The sequence below is a fragment of the Leptonotus elevatus genome, chromosome 2, assembly GCF_054856555.1.
Source record: "Leptonotus elevatus isolate MCC_2025b chromosome 2, RoL_Lele_1.0, whole genome shotgun sequence".
NCBI classification, from domain to species: Eukaryota; Metazoa; Chordata; class Actinopteri; order Syngnathiformes; family Syngnathidae; genus Leptonotus; species Leptonotus elevatus.
This window is the reverse complement of record NC_141240.1, coordinates 4,401,879-4,417,729: the sequence shown is the minus strand read 5'-3', so window position 1 is coordinate 4,417,729 and position 15,851 is coordinate 4,401,879. Positions and strand designations below refer to the sequence as shown.

General features: G+C 40.8%; 1 protein-coding gene across 9 annotated transcripts in view; it reads left to right on the top strand.

Annotated features, from left to right (window-relative positions):
* The window catches only part of dip2ba (DIP2 acetate--CoA ligase B (putative)a), a 65,150-nt gene that overhangs the window by 11,444 nt on the left and 37,855 nt on the right, over window positions 1–15,851 (top strand). For all 9 annotated transcript variants that reach the window (XM_086067837.1, XM_086067839.1, XM_086067842.1 and 6 more), the window contains exon 2: window positions 14,675–14,737. In XM_086067837.1, coding sequence (XP_085923963.1) covers window positions 14,675–14,737 — 63 coding nt within the window. The remainder of the gene's footprint in view (window positions 1–14,674; window positions 14,738–15,851) is intronic.

Here is a 15,851-nt window from a genome sequence, read left to right as displayed (position 1 = left end):
AAAACGTCTGGCAGTCAAAGAGTTAACATAACTTTGTGGTGCTAACGCTAAGCTAACGCAGCACTAAGCTAACTCCTGGTGATTTGTGTTTGACTGGACAAAACGGCCGTCACGGCGGCGCAGCAAACTGGACGTGCACATTTCTGTTATTCATATACTCTTGTAAATGTCCCTTAATTCACACCAATCAGTAAATAATTCATAAGTCTTCAATGAACCGAACATTTTGGTTTTTTGAATGTGTGAGGAAACCGAAGAAACCGAACAAAAACCCATGCAAGCATGGCTGTGAATTGTCCATAGTAGTACCTCTTGACTGTGAGGCAGATGTGCTAATCATATTTATAAGCTCTTCAAATGGTGTACAGTATAATTGCATTGTTGTAGCCCTGGAGTCACTGCTGATAGGTGTGTCTTCCACTCCTGGGCCTATCCATGCAGTGAAATAACTTGTTTTGGGCTCCTCTCACACTTGGCTGTTTGTCAAGGTGACAGGTGTGATGATAATGGTGATGATGATGGAGATGAGTCAACACCACAGAGTAATGACTGGCAGATTTTATAGCAGAAGTTCATTTATATTTCTACCGCCACCTGGTGATTCACCAGTTGACGCATATTCTACTCTGGGCCGAAGGTGACTGTCAAGCATCCCTCTGACGTTTCATTACACAATCTCCTAACTCAGCTCTTTAGTGGCCAGCAGACATTTAGTCAGTGAGCCAGACAGTGACACACAGCACTACTTCACACAACTTTCCTTTGGAATTTACACCCCTTCCTGGTTGATAGCCTTTTCTGTGGTTTGCAATATCAAGCAAGCCGAGGAATGCTCTTGTGCGTAAAAAAAAAGACCCAGCCGGCAAAGCTAATTGGCAGTCACGGCCAAGTAGGAGAAAACAAGCATCTCTTTGACAGAAAAGTGCTGCCATTATTGTGGCGGCGGCCACCCTCTTAACATCCTGAGGAGTCAGTGCTCATATTGTGTAGTTGGAATGTTCCTGTATATTAGTCTGCAGTACATTTGTTTTTTCAGCATTATGCAAGTTGCTCGTGTGTGAAATATCACATCCGGTTGGAAACTACCCTCCTCAAGCCCAGCAGCCCGCTGGCTGACCTGTTAAGAAAGTGCCAATAGCTTTGCATGCTCACATGTCACCATTTCAGAAATATGTTGACAAGCCTTCGACATCATTACTCTATTTTTGTTTAGTAAAGCCGGCTTCACACAGCAAGAGAATTAGCCAGATTTTAGCTCCAAATCTCCCTTTACGATTGTCGGGAGGCGACACGGCAAAATCCAAAAGATAATCTTAACAGAACACACAGCGCCGTGTGAAGTGCTTAGACCGATCTCAGCCGTTTGGAACGGAAGGACGTTTGGGCCACTCCGACCTCAAATGGTGGATATTCAACATGTTGGATAGTTTTGGCTCGACTTCTCACCCTGTGTGGTGTGCCCCGAAGACAAACAAGCATGCAGTCTGTTGACAGTGACGTACAGCCAATCAGAAACGAGGTGACGAGGTGCTGAGGAAGTGCGGTGAAAGTGCATAAATCAAATTCTAAAATAAATATATTATTGTTTTTTTCAATGGTAATAATCAGTGCAGAGTGTAACAACATTTCTATGAGAAAAAACACAAACAACTCACCTCCATATCACGCAGGTACAGTCCGTATTCGCGCTGTTTCCACCCTTTAGACCAACGTCTTTTCTTTTTGTGTCGCTTTTTTGTAGTGTTCACAGTCCTGCTACTACGTCTTTTCTAGCCTCACGATCCACAAAGTGATGGCAAACTAACATTACATGCGGTATATGCGGTCGCGACACTTTAAAAAAATATATTTTAAAAACATTTTCTTGAAAACTCCTTGAGTGGTGGCCAGTTTACTTGGGTGGCCCGCCCAAGTATTAACATGGTGTGGGAAACACTGACTTTTATTGTTTTACTTGCATATGAAATGTGATGATGCGGCTCGGAGTTGGCTGGCACGAGCTAGCACATCCTTTACTTCTATACTACATATACATCCAAAGGTGTGTGATCGTTGGTATGCACAATATTGCAAGAGTTGCACTGAGCCAAGTGGTCATATATTTCAATGAAGTGAAGCCACATTTTTAATCAGTGTACGTATGCCACACGCTTGTGTGTGCGTGCACACCCACACTCCTTGGCTGGTTCTATGGACAAGGTTCACAAAAACGGTTCTTTGCTTCCTGATTATTTTTTATTGAATGCAGCGGTTAAGAAAATGGATGGATAGATGAATGGATGGCATTTTGTATTGAAATCAATCACGTGTCTATCGTGATACATATTGATATTGAATTATTGCCCAGCAATTGTAGAATGTCTTGTGTTTCCCAGCATCCACTTAAGTTCTTAATGTGAAAGAACAAGCCTGTGTGACTGGAAGGACAGGATGAGAACAAATGGTAAAGCCAGGGGTTCAGATTACATGGAAGACAATGGGCAATGGTCTTGGGCAGAGATGGGAAATCCAGGTCCAGACAGTAAAAACCCTGCCAGAGTTTGGCTTTAGCCACGGGTGCGTCTACTCAAACGGCAGGTAAGTTTACTACCTGTATTTAGGGCTGGGTGATATGGCCATTAAACAAAATCTTGAGTTTTTTTCAGACATTCTGGATGCAACTGCCGGTTGAGTAGAATCACCTGTGGCTAAAGCCAAACTGTGGCAGGGTTTTTACTTATTGGACCTGGATTTTCCATTTCTAATCATGGGTAAAAAAGTTCTCCTGCTGTGATTGGGTACACATCCACAAATCCACAATGGTTATGTGGTTCAGGGCATGGTTAGCACTAAGCAGGGTTATGAAAAGGCTAGTTAGTCTAGTGTTGTTGGGTCTCTGGAGTGCCTGGCCACTCATCAAGTGTAAACTTAAAGGGACAGTACTGTGAAAATCAACTTTTTGGAGCTTTTAGCCATGTTAAAATTCTAATTCCTCAGCAAAAACATCACCAAAGTGGTGTTTTCCTCCATTTGCCCCTCTATGAGAAATTCCAAGGCATTCTGCTCTCCAAGCACCAGCCCCTCCCAACCTGAGAAAACAAGCGGGTACTCACTCTACGACATCATCAGGTGAGGACCCACCCCCGCACCGCCTATGTTATTTTTCTCCCCTTCCTCCTCCACTCTTAATTTCTTGCAGCAAATAAGCCGTTTTGTTTCAAATCTTTATTGAAGAATTGAACATCCATCCAATTTCCACATTTAAAGAAGACGCGGTTGTACTGCAAGGGCTGGACGGTCTTGCGTGGCCACTCAGGAGTATACTCAAATTCAGTTATATAGAGTTTTGTGGGTGGTGCGCGCAGCATCCAGCTTAGGACGAGAGGGGTGCAGCAACCACACAGGGAGAGGCGGGGTTATACTGAACTGGGCGTTTTACTTCCGCGTTAGAATAATAGGACACCAAAATACCTAATATTTCCTAAAAAATTACATCGCCATGGTGTCTAAGGTAAGATTTAATCATTATATGCCTATAGTTAACTGTGGAAGCGCTTAAAATCTAGAGATACAGCCTTTTTAAACAACCAAATAAATGTTAGCTCACAATTTTTGAAAATGTGTAACTCCCGCATGACAAGGCAGCTAGGCAGGGTCAAGATCCGCCATTTGCAAGGGACAACCGCAGTCTGACTACAGGGAAAGCACTATGATGTTAAAGCCAAAAGGTAAGTACAGCTGCAGTCTAGGGCTGAACGATTTTAGGAAAAGATTGATTTGCAATTTTTCTGACCATTATTGCGATTTCAATCCCATTCATCTTTATTCTTTCCCCAAATCAAGCTCCCAGGCAATATTAGTTATGTACAGCAACGTTTACAAATATAACAAAAAATTATATAATACCATCAAAACATTAAAACCAATACTGAATGAAAGTGACAGTAAGGGAGTAAGGGAGGCAGAGAGGGTCCAACGATTTGGCTGCACTTTGTGACGTCGCCACATCATGCAACGGAAATTCATATTTTGAAACCTGGCAAAAACAGTGGCCGATTTATGGCAGAGCCGTTTTAATGAATTAATGCTTTAGCATGATAATAGTAACTAGAAAAATTTCCGCGGAAATTTTGAATGGGCCTGCTGACTCTTGCTAGGTGGATTCCTTTTCAATGGGTGGCACAAACTTTTGCTATTGAGATTTACTCTGCTTTGAATGACAAGTCTATAGTATGACCTTATCAACAAATTTCATGAAGTATACAAGGTTATTGTATGGATTTATGTGTCAGTAATAAAACCACTCTTAATTGTTTACAACTGCTGTAAAACATTAACCTTTTCTTTTATATATTTTTATCTTGTGTTATGCTCACAAGTCTTGGAACTTACTGGGCTAACCTGCGACCTCGGGGATTGTATTTCGTGCCATGTCATAAGGAAATGTATGTTAAGACAAACAAATTATTGGATGTATGCATCCTTAAATTTTGAGAAAAGAACATCTTTGAATCCTTGAAATATCAACTTTAAATATAACTTGAAAGGACAATGTCAAAATAAATCAATAAGAAAGTGAAATAAGAATAGAAGAAACAAATAAATAAAATAAATAATAGCAACTGAAAAAACAGTAAAAACAAATACTGACTGTTCCTGTACATTTTGGCCTCTTGGGGGCAGTGTGGTGCCATGCATCCATGGTGTGTACGCTTAAAGTGAGTACAGAAGAAAGTTGCAATTGAATTATATTAAAATAATTCATTTTTCACACATTGGGAAGAATTTGTGCCTTTGCGTAGTGCTATCTTACCTGTTTGTATGTGTTCCCACAAAATTTGTGTGTGGATATTCGTTATTTAAAGTAAAAACACAAGGTGATGCTAACTTCCTGTAAGCATTTGAATGGGATCTTCCCTTTGCTTTTAGCATTAGCGCTCGGCTAGCGATGTTTTAAAAACAAAGCATGTTTTGTATTTAAAATACAGTGAATGCTATTCTTATTGTTGTGTGTTTAGTTTTACAGTTAACTCCAACTGCGGTGCCATTAAACAGCTTAAAGGACGCTTAGGGACAACAGAATAACCAGAATAACATACGCTACACACTTGCTAGTTGCTAATGCTACACAAGCAAAATGGTGCATTCAGGGTACTTTCACAGCGTCGGAAACTTTGGTTTTAAGGGAAAAATAATCGGCCATTTGGCCCAATTGGCCGATTGCTTTGGCCAATGTTTGAAGGCCAATAATTGGCTGATTATAATTGGCGGCCGATTAATCGGTCGGGCCCTAGTAGTAATTTTCTTATTAGAACTATAGGTTGCATGTAAAAAAAATTAAAGTGAGTCAGTTGAATTTACAGAATACATGCACGTCATGGCGCATGGTCAGGATTAGGGATGTTCCGTACCACTTTTTTTTCTCCGACCAATACTCAATTCTTTAGTAATCACCGATATTGATACCAAATACAGATACAACTAGTAAATAAAATTCCCCTCCCAAAAATGACAGATGATTTTAAAGAAAGACCTGCGTATATATCCCAATAAGGATGTGAATTGCCTAGTACCTGGCGATTCGATTCGTATCACGATTCATAGGTCACGATTCGATTCGATGCCGATTAATCCCGATACAAATCTATAAATTGATTATTGCGATTTTTTTTAACTCAAATTTTGCAAATACTAATCAGTAAACTTGTACATGTACACTAAGATTTGTATGAAAATGTATTTATTTATCTGAAAATTCAGTTTGCAGTCTGTTTCATGTTTGAACAGCACTGAAATAAAATATTAAGGCTTAATGTTCCATTAATATAACATTCTTCCATGCTTAATGTGTAAATCGATTTGAGAATTGTGCGCTGTAATATTGCGATATATTGCCAAATTGATTTTTTCTAACACCCCTATATCCCAATATATAATTTTTCCTTAAAATTGCATCACAAGGCAACTTCCTATTCATATTATTTCAAATTTCTAGTTCCTGATTGTAAAATGGCAGGAGGGCGGCCAGTAATGGTATTGGCCACCGCCACGAGTACTGATACCTTAAAATAAGACGAACGACGGATTGACAGTTGGCCTTAAAAATTGACCAATTGACGATGACAGAAGAGTGTCCCGACCGTTGACATTGACGCGCCCACCTCTGCTTTTGAACTTCTAAGCGCGTCATACTGACTGGCGAAACAGATTTATTTCCAGTATTTGTGTGTGTATGCTTACAGTGTTGCAGTTGCTGAGGTATGATTTTCTGTCTCAACAGTAATTTACCTGCTAATTTGCTATTCAAAGCTGGTGCCTCTCCACTTAAATATAGTTATAGCCACCCAAGCACTTTTTCTGGTGTTTGGCGGCATAACACACAACATTGACTACATTTACATGCAATCAATATTCGGGTTACGGTCAGAATTCCGGTTTCTGAAACAATTGAGGTAACACGTTTACACATGTGGCAGAAAGAGTTACTCCTGTTTACATGCTCATTTGTGCTCGATTGGAATACTCCGTTCAGACTGCGACGTGAGGACAACGTAATTACGTATAAAACGTCATTTCCGCTTTTAACTTACTATACGTTCAATAGAAGACATATTTATGTCACTCACCACGCTAAATAAAGTAGTCCGTTTCCCCCTCTCTCCAGAAGTGTGGTTCTTTGCTGCGGGCGTCATGTTTGTTGACATCGGCTTGAGTATTTCCGGTGGGCTACACGCCAGAAGCACGGACTTATATACTTGTATTTACTGTATGTGTATATAGGCACAAACTGTGGCGTTTTTGCCGTAGAGACAGGAAATAATGTGAAAACAGAGCGGAGAAATCAATGTAGTAAGTCGTGACTACATAGACCAAGATTCCTTGCGAATCAAATCAGCGAAGAAGAAAAGAAGACAAAGAATAAAATAGCGAGCATGCGCACAGCAAAAAACATTGCCCGATCGATCGAGATATTACGAACGCGTTTAAATATGAGCAAGAATTCCGGTTATGAAAGGAGTAACCCAGGGCTCTTATTTGGGTTTTTAAAAAAGCGTCTTTGAGTGTCTAGAAAAGCGCTATATAAATCCAATGCATTATTATTATTATTAATATTATTATTATTAATATTACTTTAATGATTCTTTGTCCATGGTAGAGGTTTGTGCTGTTTTTTTTTTTTTAAAGCAAAATGTATGGTTCATTGCGTAGTAGCACATTTGATGCCTTATTAGGCAGAAAGTGCAAGGACTGTTTCCAAAATGCCAACCCACAAAAGATTTATTATTTCACTCGCTTTGCGGAGTTGTGGCTGACTTTTGAATATTGGTCTTCCTAAATCTGCTCTGTGGAATTGTGCCAAAGGGTTGCCAGAGGTTCCCTCTGGGTGAAAGTCCTCAGGAAAGCCCTCAACAAGCTGATGTGTATCTCCACTCTTGGCCCATTGCATTGCATTGTGTTAAATATTGGCTCGCATTCATGGTCCCCTTAAATTCAACTGGCCTGAGAAAGCGCACATTCAACAATTGTTGTTACTCACTTCACATATGTTGGGTGTGGTTCACATTTCTAATCAGCTCTCTGGGCTAATACAATTCCACCTATTGTGCTGCAAAGAATAGAAGCATTATTGGTGTTACCACCGTACTGGTACCTTCAAGATAACAACCACCATCACCATGCGCATGCACACACACAGACATTTTGATGAAAGATATGCCTCAATCTTCATGGGAGTTTTTTGGGGATATCATACTGTATGCATCATCATCATCATCATCATCATTTTCATAATTTTCCACCATGTAGACTTCCTCCCCTACTTCAAAAACAGGCACGATTGGTTCATTGAAGATTCTAAATTGTTGTTAAGTGTGAATCTAGCGTAAATGGTTGTTTGTCATTCTGTCACGGTGCTGAGTGGAGGACCCAAATGCAGGGAGGCAGGAGAACCACGGCAGGGGTGCATGTAATGCTGAAAACTATTTATTTAACAAAAACACTACCAGGGGTACTGGGTAAACAAAACCAACAAAGATCTGAAAAGACCAAAAATCAAAGTAACAACAAAACACAAGAGTGGTGACAGCGACAATGGTCCAACCAAGACTGAACGAAACCAGCAAACTAAATACAAGCCAACTGACGAGACAATGAGATACACCTGGACAAGACACAAGTGACTGGTGGAGATGATTGGATGACACAAGGGAACAGGATGACGAGTACAGGTGCACACAAAACCTAACAAGCAAGACAGGACACCAATCATAACACATTCTATATGTGTCCTGTGATTGGCTGGCGACCTATCCCCGTAAATAGTCTTAGTACGGAACAGCAGCCTCTCAAGTTTTGCTCATGCACTAGCAGTAGGTGATTGAAGTCAATTGCCTTTGATTAGTCCACGTGTCGCATAAGTGCAGCAGAGACGACAGGGAAATGAGTGCCTTGGGTGTTGTTTAGTTTGCAGTGTAACTTACTTATTTTTAAAAAAAAGTGTACGTTTGAAGCCTGTTTTAAAAATAGCCCATTAGTGACTTGAACAATTATGTTATTATTTCTCCAAATATTTCAAATAAGCACATTTTAGAGCTGTAATTTTAATACTTTGATATTTTTACTCATATTGGCTCATGCCTATTCATAAATTTTCCCGGTGTGTCTGTGAAAGCTGCTCCTTGCCCTGCAGTGCGTGCACATTTAGACCAGGTATGCATGCCGCTTGGTGGTAAACCAGAAGAGCTGCTAACATTTTTTTTTTGCCATCCAGTGTAATAAACATATCATTTAAGGTATAAATATGACTGTTACACTAAAATGCAAGTAAATTAATGTAAAATATTTGGATATGTATCGCCTTGAAGATCATGTATTGGGATACATATGTATTGCGATACGTATCGTATCGTGACCCCTGTATCGTATCGTGAGGTTGTTGGCAATACCCAGCCCTACTACTGGAATAGCTTTATGATTCACAATGAAACAATTTCCTTGATCATCTTGCACTTCTCTTGATTGAGCCACCCCAGTTGCCACTCCTCGTCCAAGTGGATCTTCTCCCCAGTGAACTCATGCGACAGAAGTCTTGCAAATGTGGCCACCCTGCGGCATGCTCCTGTTGTTTACAGCCCTGGATAATGTGACAAGATTGTCCGTACTCATTTTCTGATATCTATAGTCAATTATACTTTATCTTTAGGGTTGAAATTGATCAGCATATAAAACGTCTTGTCATCTATGTAGTTGTACATGCAGAGTGCTGAAGCCTCTGAATTCTGCTGAATTCCATATACAATTTGAAGACAGTGCTTTTTTTCCTATTTTAAACGCTAGCCATCCCTAAAAAATAAATCTGAAAAATAAATTATTTGTGTCATCGTTTTATGGAATATTTATACTTCTTATGAGTAAATATCGAGAGAATCTTCTTCTTTTCCTTTCGGCTTTTCCCTTCAGGGGTCGCCACAGCGAATCAGTTGCCTCCATCTAACCCTGTCCTCTGCATCCTCTGCTCTCACACAAACTACCTTCATGTCCTCTTTAACTACATCCATAAACCTCTTTGGTCTTCTTCTAGACCTCCTGCCTGGCATTTGGAAACTCAACATCCTTCTGCCAATATACTCACTATCTCTCCTCTGGACATGTCAACCATCTCAGTCTGGCCTCTCTGACTTTATCTCCAAAGCCTCTAACATGTGCTGTCCCTCTGATGTACTCATTCCTGATTCTATCCATCCTGGTCACTCCCAACGAGAACCTCAGCATCTTTATCTCTGCCACCTCCTGCTCTGCCTCCTGACTTTTCCTCAGTGGCACTGTCTCCAGACCAAACAACATTGCTGGTCTCGCCACAGTTTTATAAACCTTTCCTTTCAATTTAGCTGAATCTCTTCTCTCACACGTCACACATGACACTTTTCTCCACCCGTTCCAGCCTGCCTGCACACGCTTCTTCACTTCTTTTCCACGCTCTCGATGGCTCTGGATTGTTGACCCTAAATACGTTAACTCCTCCACCTTTTTGGTCTCTTCTCTCTGTAACCTCACTCTTCCACTTGGGTCCCTCACATTCACACACAGATACTTCGTCTTGCTACGGCTAACCTTCATTCCCCTTTTTTCCAGGGCAAATCTCCACGCCTCAAGCTTCTCCTCCACCTGTTCCCTACACTCACTACAGAAACAATGTCATCAGCAAACATCATAGTCCATGGAGCACACCTCACCACTGTCTTACAGTCGTCATGCATGTCCTGCACCACTTGAACATACTTCTCTGCCACTCCAGACTTCCTCATACAAAACCCTCAGTTCCTCTCTGGGCACCCTGTCATAAGCTTTATCCAGATCTACTAAGACACAATGCAGTTCTTTCTGACCTTCTCTGTACTTCTCTATCATCATCCTCAAAACAAATACTGAATCTGTGGTACTCTTTTTTTGGCATTAAACCATACTGCTGCTCCCAAATTTTCACCTCTGCCCTCAGTCTAGTTTCAACTACTCTTTCCTATAGCTTCAATGTGTGGCTTATTAGCTTTATTCCTCTGTTGTTGTTGTTGTTGTTGTTGTTTTTGTAAGATCCTGTTGAACAACTCAGTCACCTTTCCTTTCCTTTACACTTCCATACCTCCACAGGTATATCATCAGGACCGAGTGCCTTTCCACTCTTCATCCTCTTCAATTTCCTTCTCACTTCATTCTTACTAATCTTTGCTACTTCCTGGTGTACAATAGTCACATCTTCTACTCTTCGTTCTCTCTCATTTTCCTCATTCATCAACTTTTCAAAGTACTCTTTCCATCTTCGCATCACACTACTGGCATCTGTCTACACACTTCCATCCCTATAATTTATTACCCTAACCTGTTCCACGTCCTTCCCATCTCTGTCTCTTTGCCTTGCCAACCTGTATAGACCAGTCTCTCTCTCCTTACTGTCCAACCTAGCATACAAGTCATTGTAAGTCCCTTGTTTGGCCTTTGTCACTTCTACTTTCACCTTACGCTGCATTTCCATCTCAGTCTGGCCTCTCATTCCTGATTCCTTTCTACTTTCTTCAGTCCTCTCAGTGTTCCACTTCTTCTTAGCTAACCTCTTTCTCTGGATCCACTTCTGCACCTCCTCATTCCACCACCAAGTCTCCTCATCTCCTTTTCCTTCCAGATGACACACCAAAGTTGGATACCAAACTTGCCCATCACCTCCTCATCACATCTGTTTCCTGCACCAACATATCCATTGGAAGTCTGCACCAATGACAACTCTCTCACTTTTAGGGATGCACTGCATCATTTCACCAAAGGCCAACCAAAAGTTCTCCTTCTCCTCCAGCTCACATCCTACCTGTGGCGTATACCCACTAACAACATTGACACCTTCGATTCCTCACCACTCTCTCACTCTCTTAACCTCCAGGACGTTCTTAACAAACTCCTCCTTCACAATAACTCCTACTCCATTTCTCTTCCTATCTACACCATGATAGAACAACTTGAACCCTGCTCCTAAACTTCTAGCTTTGCTCCCTTTCCACCTGGTCTGTTGAACACACAGTATGTCAACATTTCTCCTCTGCATCATGCCAACCAGCTCTCTACCTTTTCCTGTCATAGTTCCAACATTCAAAGTCCCTAGTCTCAGTCATACATTCTTGGTGTTCCTCTTCTCTTTCTTCCTACAAACAAACCTTCCTCCTCTCCTTCTTCGGCCCACAGTAGTCCAGTTTCCACTGGCACCCTGTAGGTCAACGGCACCAATGGTTGTCGTTAACCCTGGCATCGACCGATCCGGTATGGAAGTCATATATTTGATTTGCATGTTTGATACGTCGGATGCCCTTCCTGACACAACCCTCTGTATTTATTCGGGCTTGGGACCGGCACAAGAAGACGCTGGCTTGTGCCCCCTTGCTACATTAGTAAGTATCGAGAGAATGGTGTATCTTTATTGTAGCATACTGTAATCAAGGATATTATTCTCAGATCTGACAATGGAAGACCATTTGTTAGCTTGCATTAATAAACACCCCTTAACCTGTACCACCTGGGTACACACACATACTCGGCCAGTTGTTGCTTTCTCTCAATTAGATTGGTGTTCTTCAAAAAGCACATTTCTCCTTTGCAGAAATTATCTTAGTAGCACGCCCACACAGGGTGGAGTAATGCTCATATCCTGTCCTCTAACCTCAGATTACATGCACACACAGTCACAGTACTGTTATCCCAGCGCCACATTCTTGCACTCCAAACGTCCAGCTTTCCCCTCTGTTTTGGCGGCAGCTGTCACCATCACAGAGCCAGTGTGGCCATGCCAGTCTGACCCTGTTGTTTTGCCCCACATCCACGACAGGCCCTCCTCTGTTTGCTAATAACCGACAACCCGCCCCTCTCCTTGCACTAACTGAGCATCAGGGGAGGACCTGACAGGACTCAGACTACGAAACAATGACACTCCAGTCCACTACAATCCATTTGCACGTTGCTGTGCTTGCCTGGGTATTTGTGCCTCAGTTATGTGCCTTAGCATAAACAAATGTATGCGGCATATCTACAAGGCTAGGTTACATTTACTGAACATACCAAAACTGACATGTACGTCCAAAATGCACATGTGAGTTGTTAGATTTCTTTCTGAACTGGTGTTGTTGTTGTTGTTTTTGTCTTGATATACAAGTGACCCAAGTTTTGGATTTTTCAAGAGGAACCATCATTCATCTGATTTTTTATTTTTGCTTTGACTTGTGAGCAAAAATTTGAGATAGGAGCGTTACATGATGAGAGTAAAGTAGAGCTGGACGATATATTGTTTTTTGATTGAAAATGGCGGTTTCAGACAACATGATCACCAAAGATGTGTGGGTTTTTATTTTTGTTTTGTAATTTTTTCCGCAGTGCTCCTGACTGGCCATCTATTTACACATGCATGCCGTCTCCTGTTTAAGATCACTGTCATTTGCGATCTCCAGCAGTTGATTTGTCCGATTTGCTCATAAAAGGGTCACAGATCCATTCTTTTGCAGTTTGTGGGTTTTTCTAGATAGGCACTAGGCAGTGGCGCTCAAACCTTTGTAAAAGCAATAATTAATGTTGGATATGTATAAAGTTCACTGTATAGTTGGCTCACATGGATGCCTTGCCTTTTTTGCAGTGCAAGATAATGAGTTCACTTTTGTCATTTTTCTCCTATCTGCAAGTGTTGTAATTATATTTGGATTATGGCATCAGAAGGAGGTTTCTGCGGACGCGCCATGTCTATTCAACGACACTTGTATAAAACTAAACAATGTTCTGAGCCCTTGCCATGTGTTTGTTCAGCAGATTGAGTGTAAAGAGGATTATTATTAATATTATTATGACCGGCTGTGCATTGTTACCTTGGCCTTTTGTGGGGACTTATTCCACTTCTTTATACCCCCACTATCACTTTACAATCATACTGTAGAAAAAAATGCTATACAAAAACCATTTGTGTTCAATGTGTTGCTTAAAAGGTTGAAGCACCACAACATAGATGTGTTAGCATTAAGCCAGTAGGGTGTTTTATTAGCCAGTTGTTTGGCTGTTTTGAATACACAAGGTGTAATTCTCTTTGTTTAATTTTTAGTTTGACAGTAAACTTCCCACTAAGAGTGGCATTAAACAGCTTAAAGCTCTTCTTTGATGAATTGTTTTATTTGCCAAACTAATGCCAATTGACAATTTTGAGCTTCGGTCACAAGTCAAAATGGCGGTCAACTCAGTGGAGCTCTCCGCTTGTTGAAAAGCATTGGACTTTCGATCGTTGTAATTTGATTTGTGAGGATTATTTTTATTTCAAAATGTGATGAAATGTCAGTTAACTGCTATAACAATCTGTTTGGTTTGTATGTTAGTCACAGGCAAAAGCAATACAATACACCGTTTGTTTTCACCGTGTAAAGGAACTATTTGCATTGCGTTGCATTCCAGAAATACCATAAATGCCTGGATGTTCCGAATTATCAAATGTAAAGTATGTTGAGTTCACTGTCACCAAAATACAGTACCGTCACTCACATCTTAAGTCTGTGCTGGCAAGTCAAAGCAAAAAAAAAAAAAAAAAGTCTGCTAAAAGAGGGCTCATATATTGAAAAACATGGGTCAATCTTATTTCAAGGCATGAGTGTATGATTTAAGATACATAGCCAGGACAACTGATTCTGAAGGCCTGGACAGATCAGATTGATATAGTAGCGCAGAGAGGCTGAAATCTGGTTAGAGGGGGAAAAAATTAAGATCCACGAACACAAACTGTAAGCAGTGCAGTTAAGTAAACAAAATAAACTGTTAGTTACATGGACCAACACTATGGGCGGGCCATTTTGGCCCACCAAGATGTTTGTGCATGAACATGAAACACTCCACAGCTTCTAAGAGGTGTGGGGGTGGACTGGTACCTTCCTTAAACTTGGCACCAAGGCTGCAGTTACGCTTTGGGCCAGAGGTGACAGTCGCAAGTAAAAAAAAAAAAAAGACAAACTCTGCAATGCCCCTTGGTGCATTTGATCAGACCGAGCGCCAGGAGTTGTTCAGGTCATAGGGGTGTTCTTGCTCCGCTTGACGGATGTGGATGCACACTGTGCACGTGCGTGCGTCACTACAGTGAATTTTGTGCAGCAATAGGGATACAAGTATAACAGTATGGCATTTTTGTCCTTTCTTCTAGGTGACATCACACAGAAAGGCTTTGAGAAGAAGAAAGCCAAGCTTCTGGCCTCCTGTTTGCCCAGTAAGATCACCCACCGAATTGTCAGCTTTCATGTTTTTTGTTATTCAGTTCATCCATAAAACTTTTACATATTACCATATTTAGATATACTGTATGATCATAGACACGTGGGGCCTTATTTATAAAACTGTTGCGTGACAACCTGCTCAGAAAAGTAGGCCTACATACAAACGAACGAAACGCAAAACTAACGTACGCAGAATAAAATTTAGATTTATAAAACCATGCTTAGACATACATACGCACATCTGCAAGCAATTTCCCTTTATAAATGTGACACATCCCAACCGGTGTGCACAGCTGATTCAATGCCATTCCCCGCCCTAAGTTTACCTATTTCACCCCATATTAGGCAATGCAAATCTACTCATTAATGGATTTGCGTATTAATAAGCAGCACGTGATGGCAATCATCAAATTAAAACAATGGATGACGGACAGGGAAAGGCAAGAAAGAAGGCTAACTTCACCATGATGCAGGCTACATTAAATTTTTGTGTGAATAATAAAACCAATCTTCATCAATCTTATTGTCTTTACTTAATGCACAATAGGGAAATTGAGTTGTCACTGCAGAGGCAAAAATTAGGTCGCCTCTTTATTGTTATTATTATTAGTATCTATTATTATTCCCAATGTGTTGCTTATGGATTTTCATCGAACATCACCACGGCTTTGTGGACTGCATTGTGAACGCTTATGACAGACTTTATTGACGCATTTCTATCCTTTATTTATTCATTTGCTGTACAAAACATCAAGCTCCATAGCAAAAATGCTTGTACCTGACTGTATTCTAGCTAATTTTTTATCCGTATGGTCTTGTGTCAATATTATAGTTTTATGTAGCCTTTTATACTGCAATGACATTTGTGCCGACAGGCGGGTGAAATTACTGTAGGCACGATGATGTAATGTGTGCAGTATTTGTCCACATCTGTTGTCATTATTATGATTTATTGCATGAGGCTTTTTCAAGATAGGTGATCAATGAGAGAAAACAAGCATTTAAAATGTTTAATTAAGTTAATTCATGTGCAGCAAAACAAACATTAATTTGACCCAACAATCAACATACGTGGCGTTCGAGGAATCGAAATGCACCACAAAGCTG